At 42.7% G+C, this 26126-nt stretch overlaps 1 protein-coding gene across 1 annotated transcript in view; it reads left to right on the top strand.

Moving 5' to 3' along the window:
* Positions 1-26126, top strand: part of dtx1 (deltex 1, E3 ubiquitin ligase) — a gene marked incomplete at both ends in the record, with an annotated part of 32036 nt that extends 5910 nt beyond the window's left edge. Inside the window, 8 exons of the mRNA XM_079160929.1 lie at positions 12879-13626; positions 19745-19806; positions 19961-20122; positions 22445-22506; positions 22680-22838; positions 24176-24337; positions 25556-25645; positions 25902-26126. Of these exons, the coding sequence (XP_079017055.1) occupies positions 12879-13626; positions 19745-19806; positions 19961-20122; positions 22445-22506; positions 22680-22838; positions 24176-24337; positions 25556-25645; positions 25902-26126 (1670 nt within the window). The remainder of the gene's footprint in view (positions 1-12878; positions 13627-19744; positions 19807-19960; positions 20123-22444; positions 22507-22679; positions 22839-24175; positions 24338-25555; positions 25646-25901) is intronic.

Here is a 26126-nt window from a genome sequence, read left to right as displayed (position 1 = left end):
CTACAACTAAACATGATTTTCATTATTGTTCAATCTGTCAATTCTTTTTCAGATTTTTACCATTTAGTCTGTGAGAAAATAGGGGAAAATGTCCACCTCAATTTCCTAGAGCCTATCGGATGTCTTAGAATTACTTGTTTTGTTCAAATATTTCAAAATCCCCAAATATTCAATTTACAGTATGTCAAACACACAAAAGGAGCACATCTTCACATTTTAGAAGCTTGTAAGAGCAAATGTTGTGTTCATTAATTATTGAATCAAATAATTATTTCAGCACTTATTAAATACTTTGTTACTTCCTTTTAAAGTCAGGCTGTTATTCCCTCTTCAGAGCCGACCTTTGTTGCCAGGGTTGTGGTGCCTTGGTTTGCTCTGTCCATGTACCTTATTGCGTTACAGTGATGAGCAGTCTGTGCAGCTTCTGGCAGCCTCCAGCGTTGGTTGCAGAAGCCTCTCTCAACATCTCCTTATAACTTCTGATCCAGCGAGTCACCTCTTTTAACTTCTAAAGTGCATATCGCACTCTTCTTTTATCAGCTTCAAAGCTGCTCTCTGTCCTGCTTGCTGCTTGCTTATCAGGCCGGTCTGGGAGGTCAGTCAGATCGTAGGCTGTCGTTTTGACAGAAAGCATAATTTGACTGAGACCAGAGCTGCATGACGCAATTCGAGCTGCAGCGGCTAGCATGGATAGACTCTTGTAGTAGTCTCATAACATATCCGTTAGTCTGGTAGGATTAGTCGATTTACATAATGTCTGATAAACAACAATTTAGGATTAAGATTTAAGAATAAAAAAAACAATTTCAAGCAAAACTTGCAAACATCCACTTCTTCCACTTTCTCAGATGTGAAGAATTGTGAGTTAATAAATCATTGTTTACTGAATATTTTGGGGTTTTGGAAATCATTTGATGTCTACACCTTGTGCTCTTGGAACTTGTAATGAACACTTTTTCCGACATTTTAAGGTCAGAGAGAAATTTAAACAATTACTCAATTCATTAGAAAAATAACTACTAACAACGAATAGAATCCCCAGTTGCAGCCTTAATGCCCATTATACTGTAATTCAGTAAATGGTCCAATACTAACCGCAGCTGTAATGTCAATGGGGATAAGGTAACATGTAACAATGCTCATGGTTGGTTGCACTTGTTTGCTCTCTGGTTTTTCTACAGAATTGCTTGCGTTCCGAATGCACAGTCAACGGCTGTTCGGTCTAATAGAAATGAGAGGAGAAAGGAATTACTACGACACAAGCATGGACATAACGGGTTGACATTCCCTCACACTCCTACTTTTCAACCATACAAAAACAATCACATATTTTGATTGTTTGCAGCCCAGGCGCTCAGCAGAATATCAATGGGAGTCTTTTTCTCTCACCATCCTCTCCTTCTTTCTCCGTGTCACCTGGAAGTGCTTCTAAAGCTTGGTTCATTCTGTATTTACCACCGTTGCTCCTCAGAGGAGCTGCTCACACACCACGTCACTTTTCCAGATATTTCATTATTAATGAGAGCTTGCAAACTCTCTTAGGATTTATATCATTGGGGCCTCAAGGTGAATTTCTACCAGAGTTCAATGGCAATTGCTTCCACTCTGTTCTGTCCTTTTATCTGGATGCATTTAGGCAGAAAGACATTTGTTAAAAGGTAATGAAAGTCACCACAACAATGTATTTAAGGTTGAAGTGCACTTGTTTAAGGCTCATTATTTACACTTCACATGGAAATCTGAACCAATTAATTAAAAAATGAGCCTGTGAAAAATCAAGTAAACGACCAAGTAACTTGGAGCAAATTCTGTTGAATACCCTTTCATTAAATATGTTTTTTCACAGACTATGCTCTCCATCTACAATAGAACTTTATTTAATCCACATAGATCCATTTAGAATTAACATATTGTACACACAAAGCACGACACAGGAAAGGACATTTTTAGTTTGAAGGCCTACTTGGGCACACTAACATGCAAGCTTTATTTTATCCTTACGAATGCCGTTTTTTTAGGCATGCTTAAATCATGAAGTGCACTTGTTTAAGGCTAATTATTTACACTTCACATGGAAGTCTCAACCAATTAATTTAAAAAAAGCGCTTCACACTTGTTACTTAAAGCAGAATCATTATTTCCCAAAAATACTCAACAAGAATGTACTGTAGGAGAAAAAGGGAAAAGCAAACTATGGAGTGAACACATGAGGTAAATACATTTACCTAACCATCACCACGTCAAGAAAGTCGGACTTCATCTGTGGCTCAGTCAAAATTTCTGCTGTTGGAGTCCTCTGATAGACCAGTAAGCAGTTGCTCCACAGTGAAGCGCAGTAGTTTGTTTTAGACAAAGGAAACACTACTGTAAGAACTTTTGGGTTGAGTATCACTTCAAGCCCAATCATCCCTCCCTATGAGTGCAACATGAATTGAATTTCGAAATTGACCCTTGTCTGTTCTGGAGTAATTAAGCTTTCCCAGAAAATCATTAATGATTTATTCACCATACTTCCATATACATTATGTATGCTTCTTGCAGCTATTAGAGCCTCGAGAGCGTGAAGTCATCCGCTTGAACTGATTCTACGCCGTAAACAACCTTTCATAATCATACAATATCAGATTGACAAAAGGGAGTCTTCCCTCAATACATGGTTTCCCATAACAATATTCATATGTCAGCCGTTCTCTTTCACCTCTCTTCTTCGCGACAGAACTAATTACTTCTGAAAAGTGGATTTTTGACCCCTAAAGTCAATGTACCGCGTTACACCTCTGTAAAGCCCATCGGACTCGTGTTCGGGCTTTAAGCTCGATAAAAGCTTTCAGCGATCCAACAGCAACTTTCCAACGAGGACATGCCCCTGGTTTTTGTTCCAGCCCCTGACATTTAGCCTCGACAAGCACAAGATTGTTGCCTGAATATTCTCTGCTCCTCCTTAATAGTTAAATTTAGGAAAAGTGAACATCAGATAAATACGGCAGTAAAAAATAATTGAGCTATTAATGAAAAATAATGAATGCCTCTGCATTAATTTTGAGATATGACCACAGAGGAGTTGTGATTACACTTGTGATTCAGCAGGGAAAAGGTCTGGGCCTAATAATAAAAACTCTTCGGTAAAGTAGAACATACTTAAGGAGAAGTTGTGTTTGTTATGGATAAAACATCAGTCTGGTCTGATGCCCCCTGACCTCTCGCACACCGTGTCCACTTTACTGCTGATCAAAGCTGACCAGTGTAGTCTGGCAGAGAGACAATTTACTGTAATGTAGCCAGACGTTTCCTCTGATAAGACCTTACTGTGTCTGACAGCCATGAAGTGGGTTATAAAAGCCTGTCTCAGCAAACTCATTTACTGCATGCTGTTCGTCTCAATGAGTCAGACTCCTTTTATTTGTCAAATGTAATATTCTGAGCAGTTTTTCTCTCTAGGTGCCTTCGAACAGCCTTGATGTGATGATGTAACTTGTTTTTATTTTTCTGGGTATTTTTTCATTAATAATTATAATAATAATAATAAACTTATTTTATATAGCACCCTTCAAAACACCATTACAATTTACTTTACAATAAAACAGATTTTAGTTTTTTGTCAGAAGACTCTTAAAGATCTAAAACTTTGTAGATCTTTTGTAGATATAATAAAAACCACAAAACCACCTACAGTTATATGGTAGTGAGTCAGAAAAGTATGACGTCGGACTGCAGAATAAGAGATGAGATAATCATGCAGAAACCTCTTCCTCTTTTTTTAGAATCTGACCTTATGCTGCTGTCATTTGCTAAATTCATTTTTTGCTCAGTGACGGGGCATTAGACATACACCTCATTGAGTGCGATTGATTCACGGTCCAGTCATGTAGCAGTTAGCGTTGCATGTACGTGTGTTGCAGAGGTCATTTGATGACGAACCGGATGAGCTATTCTTCATAGTCTACGTGGTTGATGACGTGGTACGGCATCAATCAGCTTTCCACTGAGTAGGCAAAATGTTTTTACTGATGTACAGTCTGTCGTGCTGGTGTGACGGCTGACATGAGATATTGTGTTGCCACAGATGAATACTGCACCATGTTGGGGTGTGTGCGTGTCACTTTCTCTTGTATTAAAAGGAAGCAGGAGCGATGCTGTCTGCGGTGCAAGGTCAGCTGTACAGCCATGTGATGTGTTGGGAATCATTGGCAAACATCAGAATGTTAACATTGAGCTCACATTAATGTCTCAATACAAGATATTTATATCAATACTTTATACATTCCGATGTGGATCCATGTCACAATATGGCAAACAAACATAAATCACAAAATCACTTTTAAGTAGATCTACTAGTTGTTCAAAATCAACAGTTTCCTTCTCTAGCTTTGTGAAAAGGTAAAGCAGACTAAACAACACTATGCTGTCAACTTGCAAAAAGTAAAATTAACATGAATGAGTTAGATAAAGTCTCTCTGCAGTAATTATGGCACAGTAAGGCACAGTTCCCCCCCATGGAAACCTTACCTTCATTGCTTCATGTGACTTATGTCAACTGAATCCGGCTTACTGTAATGTTTAATCAATAAAATCATTGGTTCACGCAACATTCTTAATCAAAGTGGTACCCATTATTTACATACATCAAATATTTATACTTTTTATATTGAACATGTTTGATACATTTTGATTTACATTGTTGATTTGGTGCATGTTATAGGCATTCTGTTTTTTTTATATATGTTGTGCAGTATTATTTGGTAGCGCTGTGTTCAAATTGGACTGATGCCAGAATAAGAAAGCTCTGTAGCACCCAGGCTTAAGAAGTCATCCGTTGGCAGCTGTCGGGGATGGGAGGAGATGTTGCGATAAAAGAAAAAAGCCTCTAAAATGCAGGCGGGATAAGCAGGCAAGAATCCCCCCCCAAAATAGCCAATATCATACCTCAGAAGGAGACTTTGAAATGTTGTCAAAAGCTGAAAATTGACCAAATAAGCTGTCACAAGTTTTAATTTTTTTCAGATTGCAAGCCAGATCTGCTGTTGTTACTTAAAAAATGGACATGGCAGGATTTTGTTTTCCATGTGTGGAGTGACTCCTCTCTGCTAACAAGAAGCCTGTTTCACTGTAACCCTGACAATGCTCCTTAACAGTGCTGGCCTGTGTCGTGTGTAGCCAAGGCTGCGGGAGTGTGTTAGTGTGTGTTAGTGTGTGTGTGTGTGTGTGTGTGTGTGTGTGTAATAACCGTGCCTGGAGCTGTGCCTTCCACTCCCTTGCCTTGGTGCCGACACGCATGGTGCTGACACGCTAACGAGGTTCCTGCTGGACATGATGAGGTTGAAGTGGTGTGAAGTGGAACTCGCATAGGCACACTCACCTCTTCAGCGTGTACCACTTTTTGTGTTCTCACACACTGTCACGTGGACTGATTATATACACACAAAGTGAGTCAGAGAGCATCCTTGGCAGAGCTGAAGCTCCTCAGCTGAGGACATCCACAGTGTCAGAAGGTTGTTTCAGGGTCTGTTGCTTCACTGCAGTACAGTAGCTGGCAGGTGGACAGGACTAGAACTTCATTTTCTCAAGATTGTCTTTATGCACCTTTTTTCTTTACCCCACTAACTGCAAACTCTGCACAAGTGTACGGTAACTGGGCAGCTCCCCGGGCCGGGCTGTGGGAGAGTTTGGAGAGTTGAAGGGGCTGAGGATGAGGATGAGGACGGTTGCAGTGGGAGTTAAGCCACTTTTCCTCACCACTTTGTCTTGCTGGCAGCAAAACGGTATTACCGGGGCCTGTTTTACTGCAGTGTTCACTTTCTAAGCTTGGGCAGAAGTGAGACATCCTCTTTTTTTGTTGTTATTTGGCAGAAAACCTCCACTCTTCACATGCTTTGTTCTGTACCTACTCCCTCCCTCCTTTCTCATGTAACATTTCTTCTTCTTCTTTTTCTCCCTCCTCCCCTTTGCCTGGCCCTTCTTCTTCATCCCTATCCACCCACTTCATCTTCATTCTCTTCTCCCTTTATCCCCTCCTTTCCAATCCCCTTCTCTTTCTTTCTCTACACATTTCTTTCCTTTCCTTCTCCTCCCTCCCTTCCTCTCTCCTTCATTAGTGTCTCCCCCTGCCTCCCGACCAGCGGCAGCTCCCCATCTTTTGTTCATCCATCACTTTTGTCCACAAAGAGGACGAGGGAATCCAAGTCGCTTTTCACTAGTATAGCTCATTATAAAGAACTGCATTCTGGGAAAATGAAAGTGTCATCTCAGTATAGAAAATGAGCTTTAATGTGTGATTTTGTGAGAGAGGAGCAGGGGAGCTGCGATATTGTAACGTATAATGCTGTTAAAGCAGCTTAATGCCAGACTGTCATCCTCATTATTATGGTCTTTGATCTCTGGTATTTGTTAATGAGCAGATAATGCTCTTACAGATCTCTCAGACTTTGATGTACAGGTATGACAACGTCTTTTGAGCAGGAGAGGTTTTACATCTAAAAGCCTCAGGGATACGATCGTTAAATGAGAAGTTCACCTCTTATCATATTCATAATGCTCTAGCATCAGATCTTTTTGAACCAGATGTTTTCTCTCAGCCTGTGATGCATTTTTAACCTCTGCAGTATTCGGTCTCTTCATTGGGTGCATTGTTTGTGAAGGCCTTTTTGGGAGATGAAAGTCCTTTTTTCTAGCTGTTCTCTGGGGTTTATGTAAAAACATCAAACGAGCTTCAATTATTTTATTTCCGCCATAGAATTTATTAGCATTTTAATCATGTGTTCACTATTCATATGTGTTATTATTAGGACTGTATTGATTATAGTTCATGGTCTGTGCCTGCGCTGAAGCTTTGCTGCTCTGTAGGTGTTTTGTTTGAACAAAAGTTGATTAACTAATAAATTAAATGGAGAACTATTTCCGCTGACTGAAAAATCTGAAACATGTGCACCAAATAATGTTTTGACAGAAGAGGGCTTTATTTGGATGCTTTATTTATTGTATTATGAAGCTGGGGAGGAGGTGCAGCCAAGATGGTTTTATAATACTTAAAAATTATTTTTTTTAAAAAAGACAAAGCGGAGATTCAGGCTGAAAACAGCCTTTCACTACAACAGAGAAGAGGGCTGCATTGATGTCTTGTGTAATGTACCAGTGAGACAATGAAATCTAATACAGGTAGTCAAGTTTGAGTAAGAGATTCATTTGAAACACGTTTAAAGACTTAATAATACTCACACTCCGTATTGTACAACTCTGGAAAGTCATGGCTAACTATTTTATCTTTCATTGTGATGATTGAGAGGTAAAAGAGAGGGCAGTTTATTCACAAAGGGCTGAACGAGTCTACAGCCTACAGCGACTATGTGAGGCTGTACTTAGACACACTGATGGTTTTAGCTAAATGCTATTGTCAGCATGCTAACTTTCTTACAATTACATAGCAAGTATGCTTATGTTTAACAGGTATAATGTTCGTATAACGAGTTCAGTGACAACATAACAAACAATATGAAATGTTTTCTGGTAAAAGTGAGAGTAGGGTGAGAACAATGCTGTGGTATACTGTGCATTGTACAATTAACAAAAAGCCACTTAAAAGGGAGTTGTGTTTCACACACGCAACAAGCTGTGGCTTCAGCTCTGTGGCTAGAACTCAAAGAGGAATTGATGTTCCTGTCTCTGATGTGATGAATCTCTCGTGATTGGTGAGAATTGTTGCAGATAAGTGAGTCTTGAAAGAAGCCTTTACATTTTCTGTTGTTTCACCTCATTCGTCTTTCTTCTTTGCATTGCAGCTGTCTTGCAAACATACCTCATTTCATCTCTTAGTATAATTATCTGTGTCAGTGCATATGTGCATATATAATACAATGCAACCAGAATGACGTGTTTGGAGTAGTGCAGATCCATAAAGATGGGAAACTTATTAGAGATGTATTCAGTAAAAAATTGTCCAAATTTAAGCAGCAGAGCTTAAGATATCCTGACTTTTATTAGTGAAACTCTTAAAACAATGAACAATCCTGCATTTCCCATAATGCATCTGAATAGCATTGTAACATAGGCTATCTGCACAAAATACAACTTTGTTCATTGACTCAATAGTATTCTCTGTGACCCCTAAACTGAACTTGATGTGTAGAATCGATAGAGTGCCCCTTTGTAAAACAGCAATTTTGATTGTTGAATAACAATTTACAGTAAGTAATTTATTAACCAACAAGGCCAAATATTCTCCCGTTCAAGCTGAGCTCTTTGTTTTGTATCATTTCAAATTGAACAGTTTGGAGGTTTTGGACTGTTGGTGGACAAAACAATCCAATGACGTCACCTTGGACTCTGCACATTTGCTGTGGATATTTTTCACTACTGTAGGATAGTTTTCTCCGTTCTGTATAGGCAGCGTCCCTTCTCCGTCAGAGGTCTGCCTGTTCTCCAGCAGAGACCATAGATTAGCAAGCTTTAAATACCTTTCAGACAGCATTGAGCCATATGATGCTGGATCTGTTACTGGCCTCGCTCCTTCTGTAGTTAAAAAGAAAAATGCAGCACTATGTTTTAATAGGCTCAACACTGCCTTGGGGAAATTGATGAGGCTTGCCAATTATAAGGATACATTTTAGAGCTTGACCCGGTCGCTTCTCGTCTGCCGTTCCTCCCACGGCGGCAGCGCAGGGAAGAGCATTAACTTCAAGGTGATGTGGGCCCTAACTCAGTGATGCAGAATCCTGCTCTCTGTCCAGGTGTCGGGCATTGTGTGAGAGCGGGATGGGGTCCAGTGAGTGACAGAGTGGAAAATGTGAAGAATGGCTCAGGGAGACAGAGCTGGTGAGGAGCCAGGAGAGACTGGAGAGAGCGAGGGGGAAAGCTGGCGTCAGCAGCAGATGAGCGAGCGGAGTAAGAGTTGACTCTGATGGCGCTGTGCTCAGGGAAAGGAATAGTAGGAACGTTCACATACAAGAAACATCCTCCCCCCCCCCCCCCCCCCCCCCCCCTCGGTTCACCTCTCACTTCTCCCAGCCCGAGGGACTGCTTCCATGACAACAAAACCTTAGTGTTTCTATGACAACAAAGCCTGAATCTCATGCATTTTGCAGCAGCTGTTCAGGCATTACCTGTGTAACACGTCAGGTGCACGTCACTGACACTTTACATTAAGAGTCTTTCCATCACTCTTTCCTGTGTGACCACAGAGGTGTTAGTGGGAGAGAGGAACACACACACATCAATAATCTCAGTGACAGATTTAGGATTCACTGCTCACCTCTGTGGAGGGAAGCAGTTTTACTCCCTAGATGAGTTCTAGCTGGAGAAACGTGGATTTGGTCCCTCGATGTTAATGACACATTCTTGCCCTTATTTTCTTATCAGTTATTTGGTTATTCAAGAGTAGATACAAATAATTAAGTATGACAGAAATGTGAAAACACACACAAAGAAATGGCTGGTGTTGTGCTCTAAAGTTAAATTACATATGCAGGCCACACTATACCTTTAAAACAAATTAACTGCATTGGTTAACAGTTCTGATAAACGCGTCCACCAAAATGAACTACAAAGCATCAGATTGCCAATCTGCTATCTTTCCCTCCAGCAGGCCTCTGAGGGCAGTCAAGGATGTCACAGTTTAATGTTGCATATCCGTCCATTTGAAAGAGTGATACAGACAGGCCTTCCTTCACTTCCAGAGGAAAACAAAACTATCAAGGACAGAGACTGGCACTGCTTCATGTGGCGAACACACTGCAGCTAGTTTTTTCCACCTGCTAAGATGTGAGAAGGCAGCCAAGCTCACCCTGAACCAAAATGGCCCTGTGTGACAGTGGGGTAAGAGTCCCACTGCGAGGCCTGACGGGACTGTACATCACACAGCTTCGGCTCAACCGAGGGGAACCTCGCTGCTGTTGGGTTAGGACAGCTGGAGGACATTGTGGGAGAGAAGACAAGGGAAGTGAGGGGAGGGCAGGAAAGATGGCCGCGAAAGGCACACAGGGTCAGACAGGAAGTGGCCACTCTCGCTTGATTTCCTGCTAGGAAGAGCGTAAAGGGTCACAGGGAAAACATGAACAACTCAGTCCTGGCTTTTTAGCAGAGGCAGGTACAGCAGTGAATTACAGCAGAATGGGAGGCAGTGTGCAGAGTTTCAGGCAGTATGTTTTTAATGAAACGTCCCACATGAGGCCCCAGGACTCCTGTGTTGTTGTGGCCTCTGCTTTTCCTCTCAACGTCCCTGTTCAGTGACCTGTACAGTGCCTGCATAAAATGCAAATATTTAAAGAATAGTTCTGGGTTGTTTGAATTTATTGTTTATAGTTTGGGCCAATTGGTAACAATGGTGTTGTACTTTGTCTGACCTGTCTGATCGTCCGACTTCTTGCAGCAATGTCTTTGTGTTTCCACATCTCAACAATTGTTTTAGTGAGTTGGAATATATAACTGATAGAAAGGATGGCCAAATCTCCTGAAATATGTTGTAATAAACAAATTAAAATAATTGAAATTATCCTATTCCAAGATACACAAAATAGTTCGGAGTCCTATATCATTTGAGCATTTACCTTTATGCCTTTATGTCTGTGACAGGCCCAGTTTGTGTCTTACATTCGAGATGTAAGGATCTGATTTTCTGAAAAATAGAAGCTTGAGAAACTGGTTCAAAATCTTTTTTCATTGTGCAACAAATGTATTTTTATTTGAGGATCTTGGAAATATTTTCAGAAGTCCTGTAAAATTACCTTCTAGGTTTTTCAATAAATCGCCGGGTGTTTATTTTTATGGAAAACTGGGTGCTCAAACATAATGGTAATACATGAGAGTCCCAAACAGGGGGTCGGTCTGTGAATGCTGAGCAAAGCTCTGTCCTCACTTTAACTACAGTGAAGAAATCTGACTGCCGAACAACCATCCCTCCGAGCCCACTAAACTGTTTATAGAAAATCTTTCAGCTGAGCACATTTCATGCATCAGCCCCATCAGAGCTCTCATGAACAATTACCAGTACTAATAGGCTTTCAAAGAGAGATACTGTTTATCTCTCCCCACCAAAGTTGTTTGTACAAAGATTTTAAAATTGATGCCTGGGAATAACATGTTCAAACATTTATGAAGCTTGTGTTCAACTTTACCACTGAGCAAGACGTGTGTAGAGCTTTGCCACTATTGATCATGGCCAGAAACACTCATGTTGAAAGTGTCGAACCTAATGCACCCTTCAGGAGTCGCAGTGATAAAAGGCTCAGACGTGTGGCAAGCCTTCCACCACTATGTTAAAAGTACAGAGAAAATGACTTACTTTCAGGAAATCAATGAGTGTTTCATTCTGAAATCCATTAAGGGAAATCATTATAATATTCATTGTGGTCCTTTGCAGAGAAGCAAGCGAGCAAGCCGTGAGCAGGCATGCCAGAAAGAGTTGTGCATGGCTGACCGAGTGAAGACGTAAGAGACACAGGCAGCTGGCTCACTGAGCAGTCATTTGTGTGTGACGTGTGTGTGTGTGTGTGTGTGTGATTCTCAGCAGCTCCAAATGAAATTAGCCGTCAAGCCGAGTCCTTTAGCAGCAGTCTGCAGCAGAGATTCAAGGTCAGAGTGGCTGATTCTGCTGATGCATTTTATTCTCCGGAGCCAGCATCAGGCTGCCGGATGAGGGGTTACCGCTGCCCACCAACCGCTCTCCTCATTCCCACATCCATTCATCCTCTGCACGCACTCCTATCCCTCCATTATCACCCTGGTCCTCCCTGGCAGGGGAGTGTGCATTTACCCGTTAAATTAGGTGGGGGAAGAAGGAGGTCAGAGTGCCTGGATACCCTTGCCGACGTGCAGCGGGGAGATGGATAGGCTAAGGCGTCCTGATTTCCCATGTGACTACAGTAATTGTGTTATAATGGAGGTGGGAGCTGAGTGGCCATCAGCAGAGGTACAATGCTACTGGCTAGGTGTCCCCTTCTTTCCTGTCACCATACAGAACAGTAGACTGTGCACATAGACAGCAAGGGATTATGGGGTATGATGTCTGCGTCCCTGAAAGCCCATGTATGCAGTGATGCGGTCAGTGAGAGCTTCTTGATGTAAGGGATTTTACTGGCATGTGCACCCCAGCTTGTTACAATTGATGTTTGTATCTTGAGCCACCGGCTGAAACAGAAGCAGCATTGAAACTGCATCTTGCCTCTGCAGGCTAATGCCACCAGAGATTAATCTATTTATTTTCTTTTGCTAGTTATCACTTTCACAATTATTCATTCACTTCATTAATTGTCAAATATAATGGCAATTTCTCTGCTGAAGTGAATTTCAATAGAATGGATTTGTGAAAAGCAACCATTGTTCTGCATTTGTAGAGCTGTACCCAGAAAATATCTCATATGTTTAACTGACGAATCCAGTACTGCAAATAAATTAAAGGGGCACTCACATTTACACATTAAGTTCAATTTATTATTTTAGCTTTTTATAGAAATGTAAACTGGAGATGTTGTGTATGAAAGATTTGGGAGGGAGAGGAGGTCTAATGAAAGACCAGTTGCATTCAAATGTAGCTTGACCCACAATACAGACTAAAAGTCAATTCCTTATTTTAATCTGTCTCTTGTAAATCCCCTAACTATGGAAGAGACTAAATCAATTGCTGGAGTAAACTTTAAATGACACTTTTAATAAACTTTCAAGCAGCTTTCAAAATGAGAACCATTTTCTAAGGACAAATCAGTTATTTGACTTGAATCTTTGAAGTCACCAGAGATGTCTTAAGATGCAGAACACTGATTATTGATCTTTTTTTCTCAGTATCTCGTCACCCCATTTTGTCCTGCCCACCTAGACATGCATAGTGACCGTATCCAATGCTTTTTTTGTGATCGTCCTCACGTTCCCCCTCTCGTCTGTCCTTTTGCTTTTAGGCACCATGAGACCAGTGCAGAGGAACTTCTACGAGCCGTCGTCCGCTCCGGGGAAAGGCGTGGTGTGGGAGTGGGAGAACGACAACGGCTCGTGGACGCCGTATGATATGGAGATCTGTGTGACCATCCAGAACGCCTACGAGAAGCAGCACCCCTGGCTTGACCTGACCTCTCTGGGCTTCTGCTACCTCATCGACTTCAACAGCATGTGTCAGACCAACAGGCAAAGCCAGCGCAAGCGACGCCTGCGGCGACGCATGGACCTGGCCTACCCGCTCATCATGGGTTCCATCCCCAAGTCGCAGTCGTGGCCCGTTGGAGCCAGCTCCGGGCAGCCCTGCTCCTGCCAGCAGTGCATCCTGGTCAACAGTACGAGAGCCGCCTCTAATGCTATTCTGGCCTCCCAGCGGCGGAAGCTCTACGGAGGGACAGCAGGAAACCCGGGCGCCACAGGAACCCTCGCTGTAGTGCGGCAGAGCAACACCTTTGCTGGAACCTCCCTCTGGTCGCCGACATCCGCCTCCTCCGGCCCCAACAACATCAACATAAGTATGGGAGGTGGGCAAGCCAAAGCTGAACAGGTGCAGTTGCCGCTGTCCTCTGCCAACTTCCCCTGTTCCCCCATGATGCCATCTCTTTCATCCGCCCATGGCCACCACGCCCTCACCATCAACGGACAGAACAACCTGAACCGGCCGGGCACCCAGCGCATTTCCATGGGCACTGCCAGAGGAGCCATCCCACCAGGGTAATGATGTTTGCAAACACAATCATTCACACTTGTTGTAGCGCGTGCATAATGCTCGCATTCTGTTGAACTTACAGTTCCGCTGAGGCAGTTGGAACATATAAAAAGCAAAGAAACGATCTCGATGTCTGCTTGTCTGCTTCACAATGCTTCAGCCCGAGTGTGTCTGGTGTATTGTGCTCTGTCAGTTTCTGTCTTCCTCCACCTCTTTCTCAATTTCTCTGCTGATTTATGACTAGTCGCGTTAAAATGCTGAACAATGGATCTGCAGAAAAAGCCTTTGGTCCAGTTGATTTTTACTGACGAAGAACCCTTTTCTTTCATATGTGTGTCTGCCATGGTTACTGCTCTATAATGAGCTTATATTGGCCCAGAAAGGCGTGAAATACTGCAGCTCTTCTAGATCATTCTGTTGCCTCTGCTTTGAACTACTTTGTTACTATGACTCTGCACCGTAGTTGTTGTGTCATGGGATGGGAAAAAACGTTGCATGTGGAGTATCTGGATCTTTGTGTGTGTGTGTGTGTGTGTGTGTAACCGTGTGTTTTATGGTGCGGGTGTATGTATGCATGGTCAGGCATGTGAAGCAGGATCTGGTGTAGCTGTGGAAACCTATTTGCCATGGAGGCAGAGCTCCACTGGGGAAGAATGAATAATGGATCAAGGAAAAATGAAAGCTTCAGCTGAGCGCTCTGACCTCAGAGCGATTCAGCGAAAGGAGCTGAGGAAAAGAAGTGTGTGTAGCGTTGTAACCAATACTTCAGTCTCCTATCCTGCTTTCTTTTACTAAAATAAACCCTCTCCTGATCTAATTTGATTCCACTTTGTACTTACCACTCATGGGGAGAGACATACTTACTGAATGTTTGAATAATACCGTCCTTCAACCAGGCACACATGCTTTCACTTTCTGTGCCCTATTTCTGTGACACTGAAAGGAAACGTCTATGGTTTTTGCTCAGCCCATGACCTTGTTTCATACAGCAAGCAGGTGGGAAATGATGCATCTCCGTGCAAAGTTATATGTGATGGAGAAAACCAGCATGGGGCGACCTTCCGTCTGTAGTTTAAGAATTCAGTGAAAGCTCGGGTGAGCGTGGAGTTGTGGATGAAATGTGCCTCTTTCACCTCGCAGCACCAAAGGTTTTTTGCGGAGACAGAGAGAGCGAGAGCGAGAGAGAGGAAAGACAGGAGGTGAGGTGGAGTGCGTCGGTTCCCAGGCGAGTGGCTCGACATACAGGATGATTGTGGTTAACATACACACAGCAGGACACGAGAGCTCACACATGCACACAAACCTGAAATGTGTGTTCACTCGCAGATTCCCACGAGCATGCTACAGACTGATAACGGAGGAACCCACGAAGAATGTAGAACATCAGATCTGTTTTTCTCACACACCCACACCCTATTATAACGATGCTGGGTGTGAGCAAGATGTTTGGCACGCTGTGGCTTGTTTACATGAGTTTATGTTGCTGCTTTACGTGCATAATCATCCTTATGATTACAAGCGTATATCTACCATGTTAATGTATACATTTACATTTAAAAATGACTCTTGTATATGACTGATTTCATCTGTCTATAAGCTAACAGCACAGTATGTGTCATTGAAGGGGCTGCAGTGTGTGTGTGTGTGTGTGTGTGTGTGTGTGTGTGTGTGTGTGTGTGTGTGTGTGTGTGTGTGTGTGTGTGTGTGTGTGTGTGTGTGTGTGTGTGTGTGTGTGTGTGTGTGTGTGTGTGTGTGTGTGTGTGTGTGTGTGTGTGTGTGGAGGAGGGGCCTTGTGTCCACAAATATTAGAAGTAACTGCTGGTTTTTAACTTATTGCTGGGTTGAAACAGCCCACTGTATCACCACCTCCATTCAAATGGTATCATGGCCATGTGTCTTACTTACTTGCACTTGGCTCCACTGTAAAACACAAAGGCAGGGCTGCAATTTAAGATTTATTTTCATTAGATAAGCAGCAAAGTTTCACAGAAAATAAATGTATCATTACATGGAGTGATCAGAAGTGACAGTATTGAATTATCTGTCTTTTTGAAAGATAAAGAAACATAATTTGAGGTTGAATGAACACAGAATGTCACAAGATCTCTGGGGAATTTTCTCATGTCTTTTTTTGTCAGCCAAACCACTTCCTCTTATGCACTTTCCCCATGCACTCTGGTATTTAACTGAGTTAAGACATGCGCTGCATTGTCTTCAGACAAAAGGAATAAGTGTGTGTGTTTGCATGTGCATGCTGCCGTCGGCTGTGTTGACGAGCTCCACTCTGCTCGTGTTCAGACTGCTCGTCTGAGTTTTGGCTGGAGGTCTGTGTGTGGAGTGCAGAGATCATTATCCCATAGTGGGCTGCTGCACCGCTCTGCTCTGGTGCTCACCACAAGATATAAATTAATATTGAAATCAATGAATAAATCATGAGCGCTTATATGGACCAAACTGATGCAATTTGGAAATTCTTGGTGTCAGTATTGCTTATTCTCAGGGCATTTCAGGTACATTGTGCTCCCCTCTCCATCCGTGTAGCGGGCGTAGGGCTCCCGCTACTCACATCAATATGCAATTAAGCACTCCTGGAATTCTCTCACTGCAACCTTTCTCTCACTGTCTTTATGGTGCATAATAAACAGATGAGAAGATATTAGTCCCCCATCAGCACTTTCTTAACCAGGCGTAATGTGATCTCTCTATTTGGGGAATCACATCGCTCTCAGTCTGATTAGGTCCTCGAGGCAGGCTGGAGCCTCCCCTAGGAAAGGAAGCACGAGACATAAGAGGGACAGCGACCCTTGTGCCTTGACCTGACAGGGGCCATACATAATGTGGTGTTAATGGGTTAGGTATGTTGGGCCTGGATTTATCACTTAATTGCATCGGTTTTAGGTCAGAAATTACAGCATCTGACATGAAAAATACTGCCATAAGAATTTTTTCTTCCTCTCTTCAGTAGTACACTACTGTCTTCCCTCAAAGGTTTGAGTGTAGCTTGGCTCAATGGACAGAAGGGAGCGAATTAGTGAAAACTACAGGTTACTAGGAGGAAGAGACAAATTGGAATTGGCAAGGCGCAAGAAATGCAGAGGTGACTACGTCCAGTCTGGTTCGCTGAAGGTGCGTTGTCAAAACTTGAGTGCTAGAACAACAGTGTTGTGGTGGAAAGGCCAAAGGTCTGCTCTTGTTTACACTGACGATGATAATTGCTCGTAAGACGTGAATACGAGCCATCACAGCCTTTTGTTCAGGATCACTGGATACTCTCTGCTTTGACTGTTTCTTTTTGCATACAAATTACAGATTAATGACAATGGATTTGGATGTACTCCCAATGGTGATCATGGTGTTTTTAGACAAATATGATGTGAGAAAAGGAGAGGAATAAGCAGCAAGAGGGAAGAGTTAAACCCTTGAAATCATCCGGCATTAGGGATTGTCAGCAGAGTGTGAGGAGGTGGCGTGTTTCTTAAACCCCAGCGCTCCAGGCGCAGCCAGGACAGACGGGGTCAGTGCCTCCATTTTTTTTTAAACAAGTCAAGAGAAAAGAACTTCGTAGCGCACAGAAAGAGATAAAGGGTGACAGCTGCTGCACAAATTCTACAGGTCAACTGGCTGGTAATAAGCAGCCTCGTATTAGAGCAATATCTGCAGTGCATATATAGGTAATCATACAGTTTACATAAATAGTGAAGTACAGCGCGATGGGAAATTGATTGCAGGATGAAGATCTCTCTGTCTCTCTGGAAAAATAAACTATGAACATTGGAGATACCTGGGATGTATTTTTTCTTTAAGTTTAGAAGATAATGATCATCAGTAGCTGCTGCTGGTTCTGGTGGTTGTGCAATCACACAGTGTGCAGCTGTTTCATCAACATTTTTATTATGCAATACACTCTGATGGCGAGATCTTTGGAAAGCAATAAAGATGAAAAGCATTCCTAATTAATGTTCTGCTATATGGATCCCTGACAGATCCTCTGTACTTTATGCTTACAGGAGTGTTTAGTTTGTGCAAAGCGTGCAGACGGCACACATTGAGATGGTGTTAAGGGTTCTCATGGCGTGCTGTCTCATCCCCTCTTCTCTTCCCTAATGAAAATGATTTGCTTGATGACAGTGCTCTCACTGAACAAGCCAAATTATACGTGCACTCATAAAGGGGGGCGTCTTGTTCATGTTGTGTTTTGATTTGATTTCGGGCTAAGTGCATGTTTAAATGAAGGAGGAACTCTCCCACTGGGCAGCACCTAAATTGGTTTCATTGCGTATCACATTCTACTTTAACCAATCACTCTACGTTTGATATGGTGTTTGTCGCTTCCTCCGCCTTAAACATTTTCCTCAGCAGGGAAGACAAACAGAGTAGCTGATACTGGTACTTTTATTGAGTGACGAGCAGCTGAATGACGAAGTATCGACCGGTTAGTTTTTGTTACAAGCAGCGACTGCAGCAGGCGAGTTCACCCGTTAATTCCTCGGCTGCGGTTGAAGGTGCAAAATCACTCGCTGTAGTCTTACCTTCAAACTAAATCCTGCATCTTAAATAAAACCTGTTCCAGTTTCACACCCCTGACACACACAACAGGAGTCGGCTGATGGTTCACTGATGTGAGACACAATGTGCTGTGAGTCCCTATACCAGTGCTGCGATTTGACCCATCAGCCTGACCCAGGCCTCACGTCCTTTTCTGTCATTGCACTCAGCTTATTGAAGCGCTTCCCCTGGCACAGGAACAGAGGCTCTCGCTAATATGAAAGCAGTCTCTCGAAGCAAATTTGTGAAACGCCAGAGAGCTGCTGGGCCAAAGATCTCAGTCACTTCATGGTCAAAGAGCAGGGAGATTTAGAAGTATATGTGCAGACGTGTATGTGTGTGTGTGTGTGGTTGATAAACTGAGATAAACAACCAGGGGCTCCATCAGCAGTGCCCTATTTACACCTGTTCATTTCATGTAACTCTTCTAGATCCGGGCAGAATGTTTCTGGTTTAGTTAATTATAAATGTAACCACTAGTAGTGCTGTGGAGCTTTTTTTTTAATGAGTATCCCTGTTGTGTTTCTTTTCTTCTTCTTTTTTAATAACGATGCACATAACTTTACAGAAGCACAAGCCAGCGAGGGACACAATGCACATTGCTGCTAGAACCATAATGCAAATCTGTGGTGGGATGAAGATAGTAACAGAATAAAAATATGGAAATGGTGGCCTTTCTATCCCGAAGCTTAGATTTGACTTGATTTGCTGGGCCTGTCTCACATCCAACTCACATCTGGTGCAATTTTGTCGTTGCTTCATTATTGAATCTTAATGTGAACAACATATCGATGCAATTGCATTTTTAATGAACCCAACATTTCCATCAAATGACTTGACTTACTTTGATTATTGTTACTTGAGTTGTCATACTGAGGCTTACTTTTAGCCTGAGGAAAGGAGCTCTGCTGCTCTGTGGTCCTTTCTTTGGGATGCTGGTTGAATTGAGGTTTTGAAAAGAGACTCACTGACTTGTATGCTCATATTAATGCCTCAAGTGCTTTTGTCCACTCTGCTCCACAGATCTGGAAGAGTGCACAAGTCAACTGTCTTTGTCGTCTGTGTTCGCCAAGAACTCCACCCTCTCCAAATGTCATCCTGAATCAGGCTCTGCTGCAGTGCTTTGTACATGAGTCAAACTGTCTCAAACCATTGCAGTTGTCTCCGTCTCTGTGGTGAAGCACATGTGACATCTTGACTTGAGTGTTTTTTGTGGCATGTAGGGCAGAGTGAGCTGCCGTTCTCACTTTTCTCATCTTTGGCATAACGGGCAGTGGTGCACAATCAGAACAATTAACTGCTCATTTTGGAGGTTGCAGGTCCATTTTAAGAATGTGAAAAATATATATTTTTCTTTTTTCTTTAATAAGAATGGACTGGCACGGCATGAAGCACCCCTAGCCACACAGATGAGATTATCAATGTTTTCTGTAGATCTTGATGTCCCAAATGGGCACTAGAGGTGGTAGTATGATCCTAAATGAATGTATACTGTGAGCTTGTCACTTTCTGTGGCCATGAGGTACTTTGGAAAAACACCAGTCCAGAAAGTCTTTTTTTTTCTTTCTTTCGTTGTAGGGTTCCTGCCCTCCCAGTAAAGAACCTGACTGGATCTGGACCTGTGCACCCAGCGCTAGCAGGTTAGTCAACATTTACTGTGTACCATCTGCTCAGAAAACCACTAAAACAAGTGATTTTTGTGGTCAAACTTATTGATCTTGAAAGACATTTACAATCAGTGCTTTTACTCTTCTCTGTGTGTGTGTGTGTGTTTGTGCTGTCCATATGTATCAGGTATGACAGGTATCCTGATGTGCGCTGCAGGTCTGCCGGTTTGCCTGACTCGGGCCCCCAAGCCCATACTGCACCCACCACCCATCAACAAGAGCGACATGAAGCCTGTGCAAGGGATCAATGGCATGCGCCGCAAAACCAAGAAAAAGCACCTGAGGAGAGGTAAGATGGAGGAAATCGAGGAGTGAACAATGAAGTGTAAATGCTTCCATTGTATGTTCATAGTGTGTTAGTGAATACATTCAAAATGCTCTGAGGAGAGGAATAGACCAAGCTTTGCAGGATTCCTCCATATCGGCTGTCCGTAAGTCTGTTTAGCATGCAAACAAAACCAAAGCTGTTAGTTATTGTGATCATAATTGTTCATTAAAAGCTCAGTGAGGGTGATACAATGAATCTAAACTCACCCAAGGTCGCTGATGATTAGTTAGGAAAGGCACTGCTTTACCTTTTCAAAAAGCTCCTATAAAATGTAATGATGATTGCTAGTTCAGATTTATCAGGCCATGCAGTGAAAGTGTTACTGTAACAAATGTATAGGTGTTGCACTACATGCACGACTGAGGCAGTTTTCGGGAAAGTAATTAACAAGGGACCGTTATACTGAGCTGGTTTGAGAGGGGATCTGGTGTTTAGTTGGACGGCGCTGTGCTTGAATAAGTAAGTGCTGGTCGATGGAAGCCGTGGAAACCGATGGCCACCCAAGGGAGCCTTTGTCCTAATTGATCAGTGAGGCTGTTGTGCTTCCATCCCTGCACTGTGGTTGTCCTCTTCAAGCCTCCAGAGCAGATGATGCAGCAACACTTTATTTTACGGGTCCCATAGTTTCCTAGAATTTACCGGGAAGGACGTGATACGTGACTGTACATTTATAAGAAGGTTTCTGCAGAGGATTATGTCTCCAATTACAATGATACATGAATAATCTCTCAATACTAAGGGTGGTTTTTATGGAGCCGTTCTTTCATGGAATCTCCTCTGAAAATCAATAACTTCTGATAGACTCAGCCAACACCTTCTCACTCCCAACTCGTCAAATACAGACGCTTGCTCAGTGGCCATAAGCCACAAGCTGTGACGCTCCAGGTGTCCCTCTAGCGTCAGGGAAGACGCGTGTGCTTCCACTAGTTGCATGCATAGTGTCCTTGTAAAAATAAACTTCCATTTCCACAAGAAATTAGGTTGAGGCAACAAAACCATTTAGTTAGGTTTTGGAAAAGAGCGCGGTTGACGTCAACTTCCCTAACTAACCACTCATGTGACTTAGCAGGTGACAAACGAGTCACGTGATTATTACGTTTACGCTTAGTTCACACGGGACATGGACAGTCTCCTGTCCTGTGTTTGTTTGACCAATACATCTCCACCACTCCCGCAGCCCAAGTGTATACTATCTCGCTCTTTACACCACGTCAGTTGCTCTGAGCGTCTTATCATGACGTGGGTGGGTATACATTGCCGTTATTTGAAAGTGCAGTGGGTTGGTTAGACCGGGTTGACTCAACACAACCAACCAACTCAACGAGGCTTTAATATTACTGAGTCCCAGTGATGGTTTGAGCTAAATGCTAACGTCAGCTTGCCTTAGAAAGACCTAACAATGCCGTCCCTGAAGCCATGCTGCCGGCCTTTCGTTCAATAGAATCTATTAGGGAATTGTGGGCCTTTTTAAGATGTAACCCTGTATGTGCAGTCTGAGTGTGAACACAGACATACTGGAGGGTTGTGAGGGGAATGGAGATGTGGTTTTTCTCGTGCAAGGAGATTTAGGGTTATCTTTCTCTGCTTTCTGTACAGGAAAAAAAGGTCAGAGTGGCTTTTGATCCAGCTAATGAAGCCATCAAATGGCAATAGAAATTGAGTCTCTTCTGTCTTTCTCCTCCTCTTTTCTCTCCTCCCACTTTTCACGGCTCTCTGCCTCCCCTAGCCTTCATACCGTAACATTCTTTTTTGGCTCAGTCTGTCTCTCGCCGCTGCTCTCCCTCCCTCTGTTCCCTGGCTGTCCCTCAAATGAACAAACAAAGGCTCTGGGGGGGAAAGAGGTTGCCTGTAAGCGTATTAGGGGTGTAAGCTGTGGGTGTGCTCTCAGCCATGCTAGCCTGGTTGCACACAGGGATTATCAGAGAGTGTGGGGAAGGCTGAGTTGTTATGTGCCAGTTTGAAGGTGACCTCCTCTTCAACATCACAGACATGTATACTACATTCACATGCACACTCACACTCTCATCAGAAAATAAAGGGCTTCAGTCAAGCTCAGGCCAGAGCAACTGCTGAAACAGATGAAAGTTTTTCCTCCATCAAGCTGTTATAGCTGCTATAGTTGTTATTCTCTTGTGTTCAAATAACAAGCAAATGCCATCCTGTGGTCCATCATGCCCCTTTTCATATTTACTTGTGGTATGTGGGTGTAAGTAAGTGCCGAGATGTTTTTTTTTTTCTCCAGTGGTCATCTCATCTCTCTCATGCTTTTTTTTCTATGACAAGGCAAAAACCCAGAGGATGTGGTGCGAAGATACACAGAGAAGATTAAAGTGGTGCCAGATGAGGTAAGAAAGATAAGATGGGAAAAAAAAACCCGCACACACAGAACACTTAAAAGTTTTGTGCCCACCAAGCGACTGGCCCTGTGACCGTTTGATCCCCTAACTAAGTGTGAGAGTCTCATAAATACATAGTCGTGTAGAATGGCAGCTGAAGTATTTTTGCTTGGCTTTTCCAGGACTGTACCATCTGCATGGAGAGGCTGGTCATGTCATCGGGCTATGAAGGCATCCTGCAGCACAAAGGCATCAAGCCAGAACTGGTGGGCAAACTTGGCAAGTGTGGGCACATGTACCATCTGCTGTGCCTGGTGGCCATGTACAACAATGGCAATAAGGTGGGTAAAAGCTTGTGAGCCAGACGATGTTATGATGTCACTGTAGGCTCAAATTATAAACTTGTGATGTCTAACCAGATTGCATGGCAGTGGCAGATGATCAGGCTTCAATATTGTTGTACACAGATGGGGATCTTATGCAGTCATATCAGTCTTGACGGCAAGACTTTGTAAAATGATCATACATTCTGCTCACTTCATTCAGTTCAGTAGTCTTGCATGAAATACAAATGCACTGCTTGCTAATGCAGAAGAGGCAACTACAAGCAGATTTAATCAATGTTGCATTAACAACAAGTTTTCTGATATCAAAGCAATTTATCAATCAATATGAAAAGGCAAGATCGTGCAAATAGCAAAATTCACATCTTATATCTCAGGTGGTAGCTAGCCATGTGATTGGTATGGGTTTGTTTTTTTCCAGGTTTTGAAGTACCAATATATTTGCTTTCCCCCTGCTGTGGTAGTCAGTGCATTGAAAAACTTTATTTGAACATTTCAACAGCATCTTTCCAGGAACAACATTCGTATTACTCTCAGGTAGAACCTGTCAACGGCTGTCTTTGGGACTTTTGTTTTTTCGCCACTTTGGGGCAGCATTAACATATTATCACCTCTTAAATTGTAATTGTCCAACATGTTTGCAAACAGTTTCCTATTTACACATCCAGTAGATGCAGAGCAACATTGGCATGCATTTGGGTCTGTGTTTCTAGCAACGCGATAAATCTCTTCCTTAGCTGTGGTTTGGTTTCTCTCACAAATGTCTTTTCGCTTGTTGCTAACTTTGTCTTTCTGCTGTTTGGTGCTGGACAGTTAACGTACAGTGGATTTTTTTTATTTTAGGTTTTAGGTTACACCAGTGACAGTGAACCAAAACAACACATTTGTCGTTTGTAAAACCGAATCAATGAGCGGAAACATTTCGTAGATCTTAAGGGAACTGCAGAGTTGTGTGATAATTCTCTGTGGATTCATCACCACAAGCGAACCCCTTCACATTATAAATATGTCATTTGAACGTCATTGATATTCAAATATTGATAAGTGAAGCTTTCATTACACGTTTGCTTTAACACCACAACCTAACTGTCATTCATGGCCATTGTTTTGTAAAGAAGGCAGAAAACTTAGACACAGATATCTCAAAATGCAAATAAAACCAAATCCAAAATCTAAATGGCTACATAACACTTTAAGTAAAGTTAAGAAAAGATTAATTTTTTTTATTTTTGGTGAACTGACCCTTTAAAGCAATATGACACTAAGCAATGCATGTCAATATTGCATTGTGTTATTAATATCATGCCGTTAAATTTATTTTTTCTTCCATCCAGGATGGCAGTCTTCAGTGTCCAACATGCAAAACCATCTACGGGGAGAAAACAGGCACCCAGCCTCCTGGGAAGATGGAGTATCATGTCATCCCCCACTGCCTGCCTGGCTACCCGGACTCCAAGACCATCCGCATCGTCTACGACATTCCTGCTGGGATCCAGGTCAGAACTGTGTTGCTTCACTAAATCTACCATGCTACTATTGTGCCCTGATCCACTGTGTGTGCTCTCTAACTCCGTGCCCTTTCTTCAACTGCTGCTTATCCGCTTTAGTTTGAAGGACGGTTATCAGTGCAGGAAGGTGAGGTGTTGTAAGTCACTGAGGAAACGGCATTCTTAAAGAGCACACAGTGGTTCTGGGCAGTGATAGACTCTTTACCGCTATGTATTAATTTGCAGGGGTTTTGTAATTAATTGATCATTTAGTATATATACCAAATCAATAGATTCTTTAAAGTGAAAATAAAACCGATCCAATGAAGGTCATTTTGAATTTACCTCCCTTTTACAGTGGAACGGAGAGCATTGGGTTGGTGAGATGAAAAGGTTGCATGTTTCATCCTGACTGCTGAGAGGAGCTTTAATAGAGTCAATAAAGTGACCTTTTTCCACCAGATGAACAGGCTTAATGTCCCAAGGGACAGAGAATACTGGGGGTGACCTGACCACTCAGGTCAGCAGCACTCCTGGCTCTCTTTCTCCTCTCGCTCCACACTCTAAACATCCCGATGGGCAAGTCTGTAATGGACTTAATGGACAACAGCAAAAATAACATTAGTGTTACAATCACCAAATGAATGAGAGTCATCACAGAAACAAACAAAGTCAATACATCCCTCTACATGTATACATTCAGTATCTTTCTGCTGCGTTGCACTCAGATTGGTTTGTTGGTCCATCTCATCACGTCCATCATGTACTCCCCATTTCAATAAAACAGCATGGGCAATCCAACGTTTTAATCTGCCCAATTAGCGAGTCTAACAAAAGCAGAAAAATGCAGTTTCTTGTTTGCAACACAATTTTAAACCAGAAATAAGGAACATTATGGAACCAACTGTAACTACCTTAATTCCTAAGGGTGGGGGGTAATCTGTTGGGGGCACACAAATAGTTGCCCAACAGATTTTGATGGTTACCACTACAGTGCTACTTCTACCCCCCTTCACATGCCCTGAGAGCAACTCTCAAGAAAATGATATTTAAAGAGATAATTGGATATTTACAGTATATCCATATATACAGTATCTTAGCATATGTTAGCATCGTGAACAATAAAGCTCGCGCTCAGGCTGCTGTTGACACTTCCTACACAATTAAGTCCTAATTGGAAGAGAAGGAGTTCTAACGCTTGTTTTTGCTCTCAACGTTTTTCACCAGACCAATGAGCACCCAAACCCCGGGAAGAAGTTCAGTGCAAGAGGGTTCCCTCGTCACTGCTACCTCCCTGACAATGAGAAAGGCAGGAAGGTAAGAAAGCCATGATCTAACGGTAAAAGCTTACTATGTTGAGTGAATCCCAGTGCACCTTGATGCAAAGAATGTCTTTCTTCAGAAGGGAAAGCTTTTCTGCTCTTTCTGTAATCTGTGCTTGTATTTTGCTTTACTAAAACTTAAAATGACTTGTGTAACCGTGGTTTTCTGAGAAGCATAACAATGTCTCTCATGTTTATAAAAGAGGAATAACATAATTATATGAAGAATTATTATACTTTTGTCTCTCCAGGTCCTGAAGCTGCTCATCATGGCCTGGGACCGACGCCTCATCTTCACCATCGGCACGTCCAGCACCACGGGCGAGTCGGACACGGTGGTGTGGAACGAGATTCACCACAAGACAGAATTCGGATCCAACCTGACCGGCCATGGCTACCCCGACCCCAACTACCTGGACAACGTCCTGACAGAGCTGTCGGCCCAGGGGGTCGGTGAGGACAACTTGAAGGACTGA

Source organism: Pholis gunnellus (assembly GCF_910591455.1).
Source record: "Pholis gunnellus genome assembly, chromosome: 6".
Taxonomy (NCBI): Eukaryota; Metazoa; Chordata; class Actinopteri; order Perciformes; family Pholidae; genus Pholis; species Pholis gunnellus.
The sequence above is the reverse complement of the archived record's forward strand: the minus strand, read 5'-3'. Positions and strand labels throughout refer to the sequence as shown.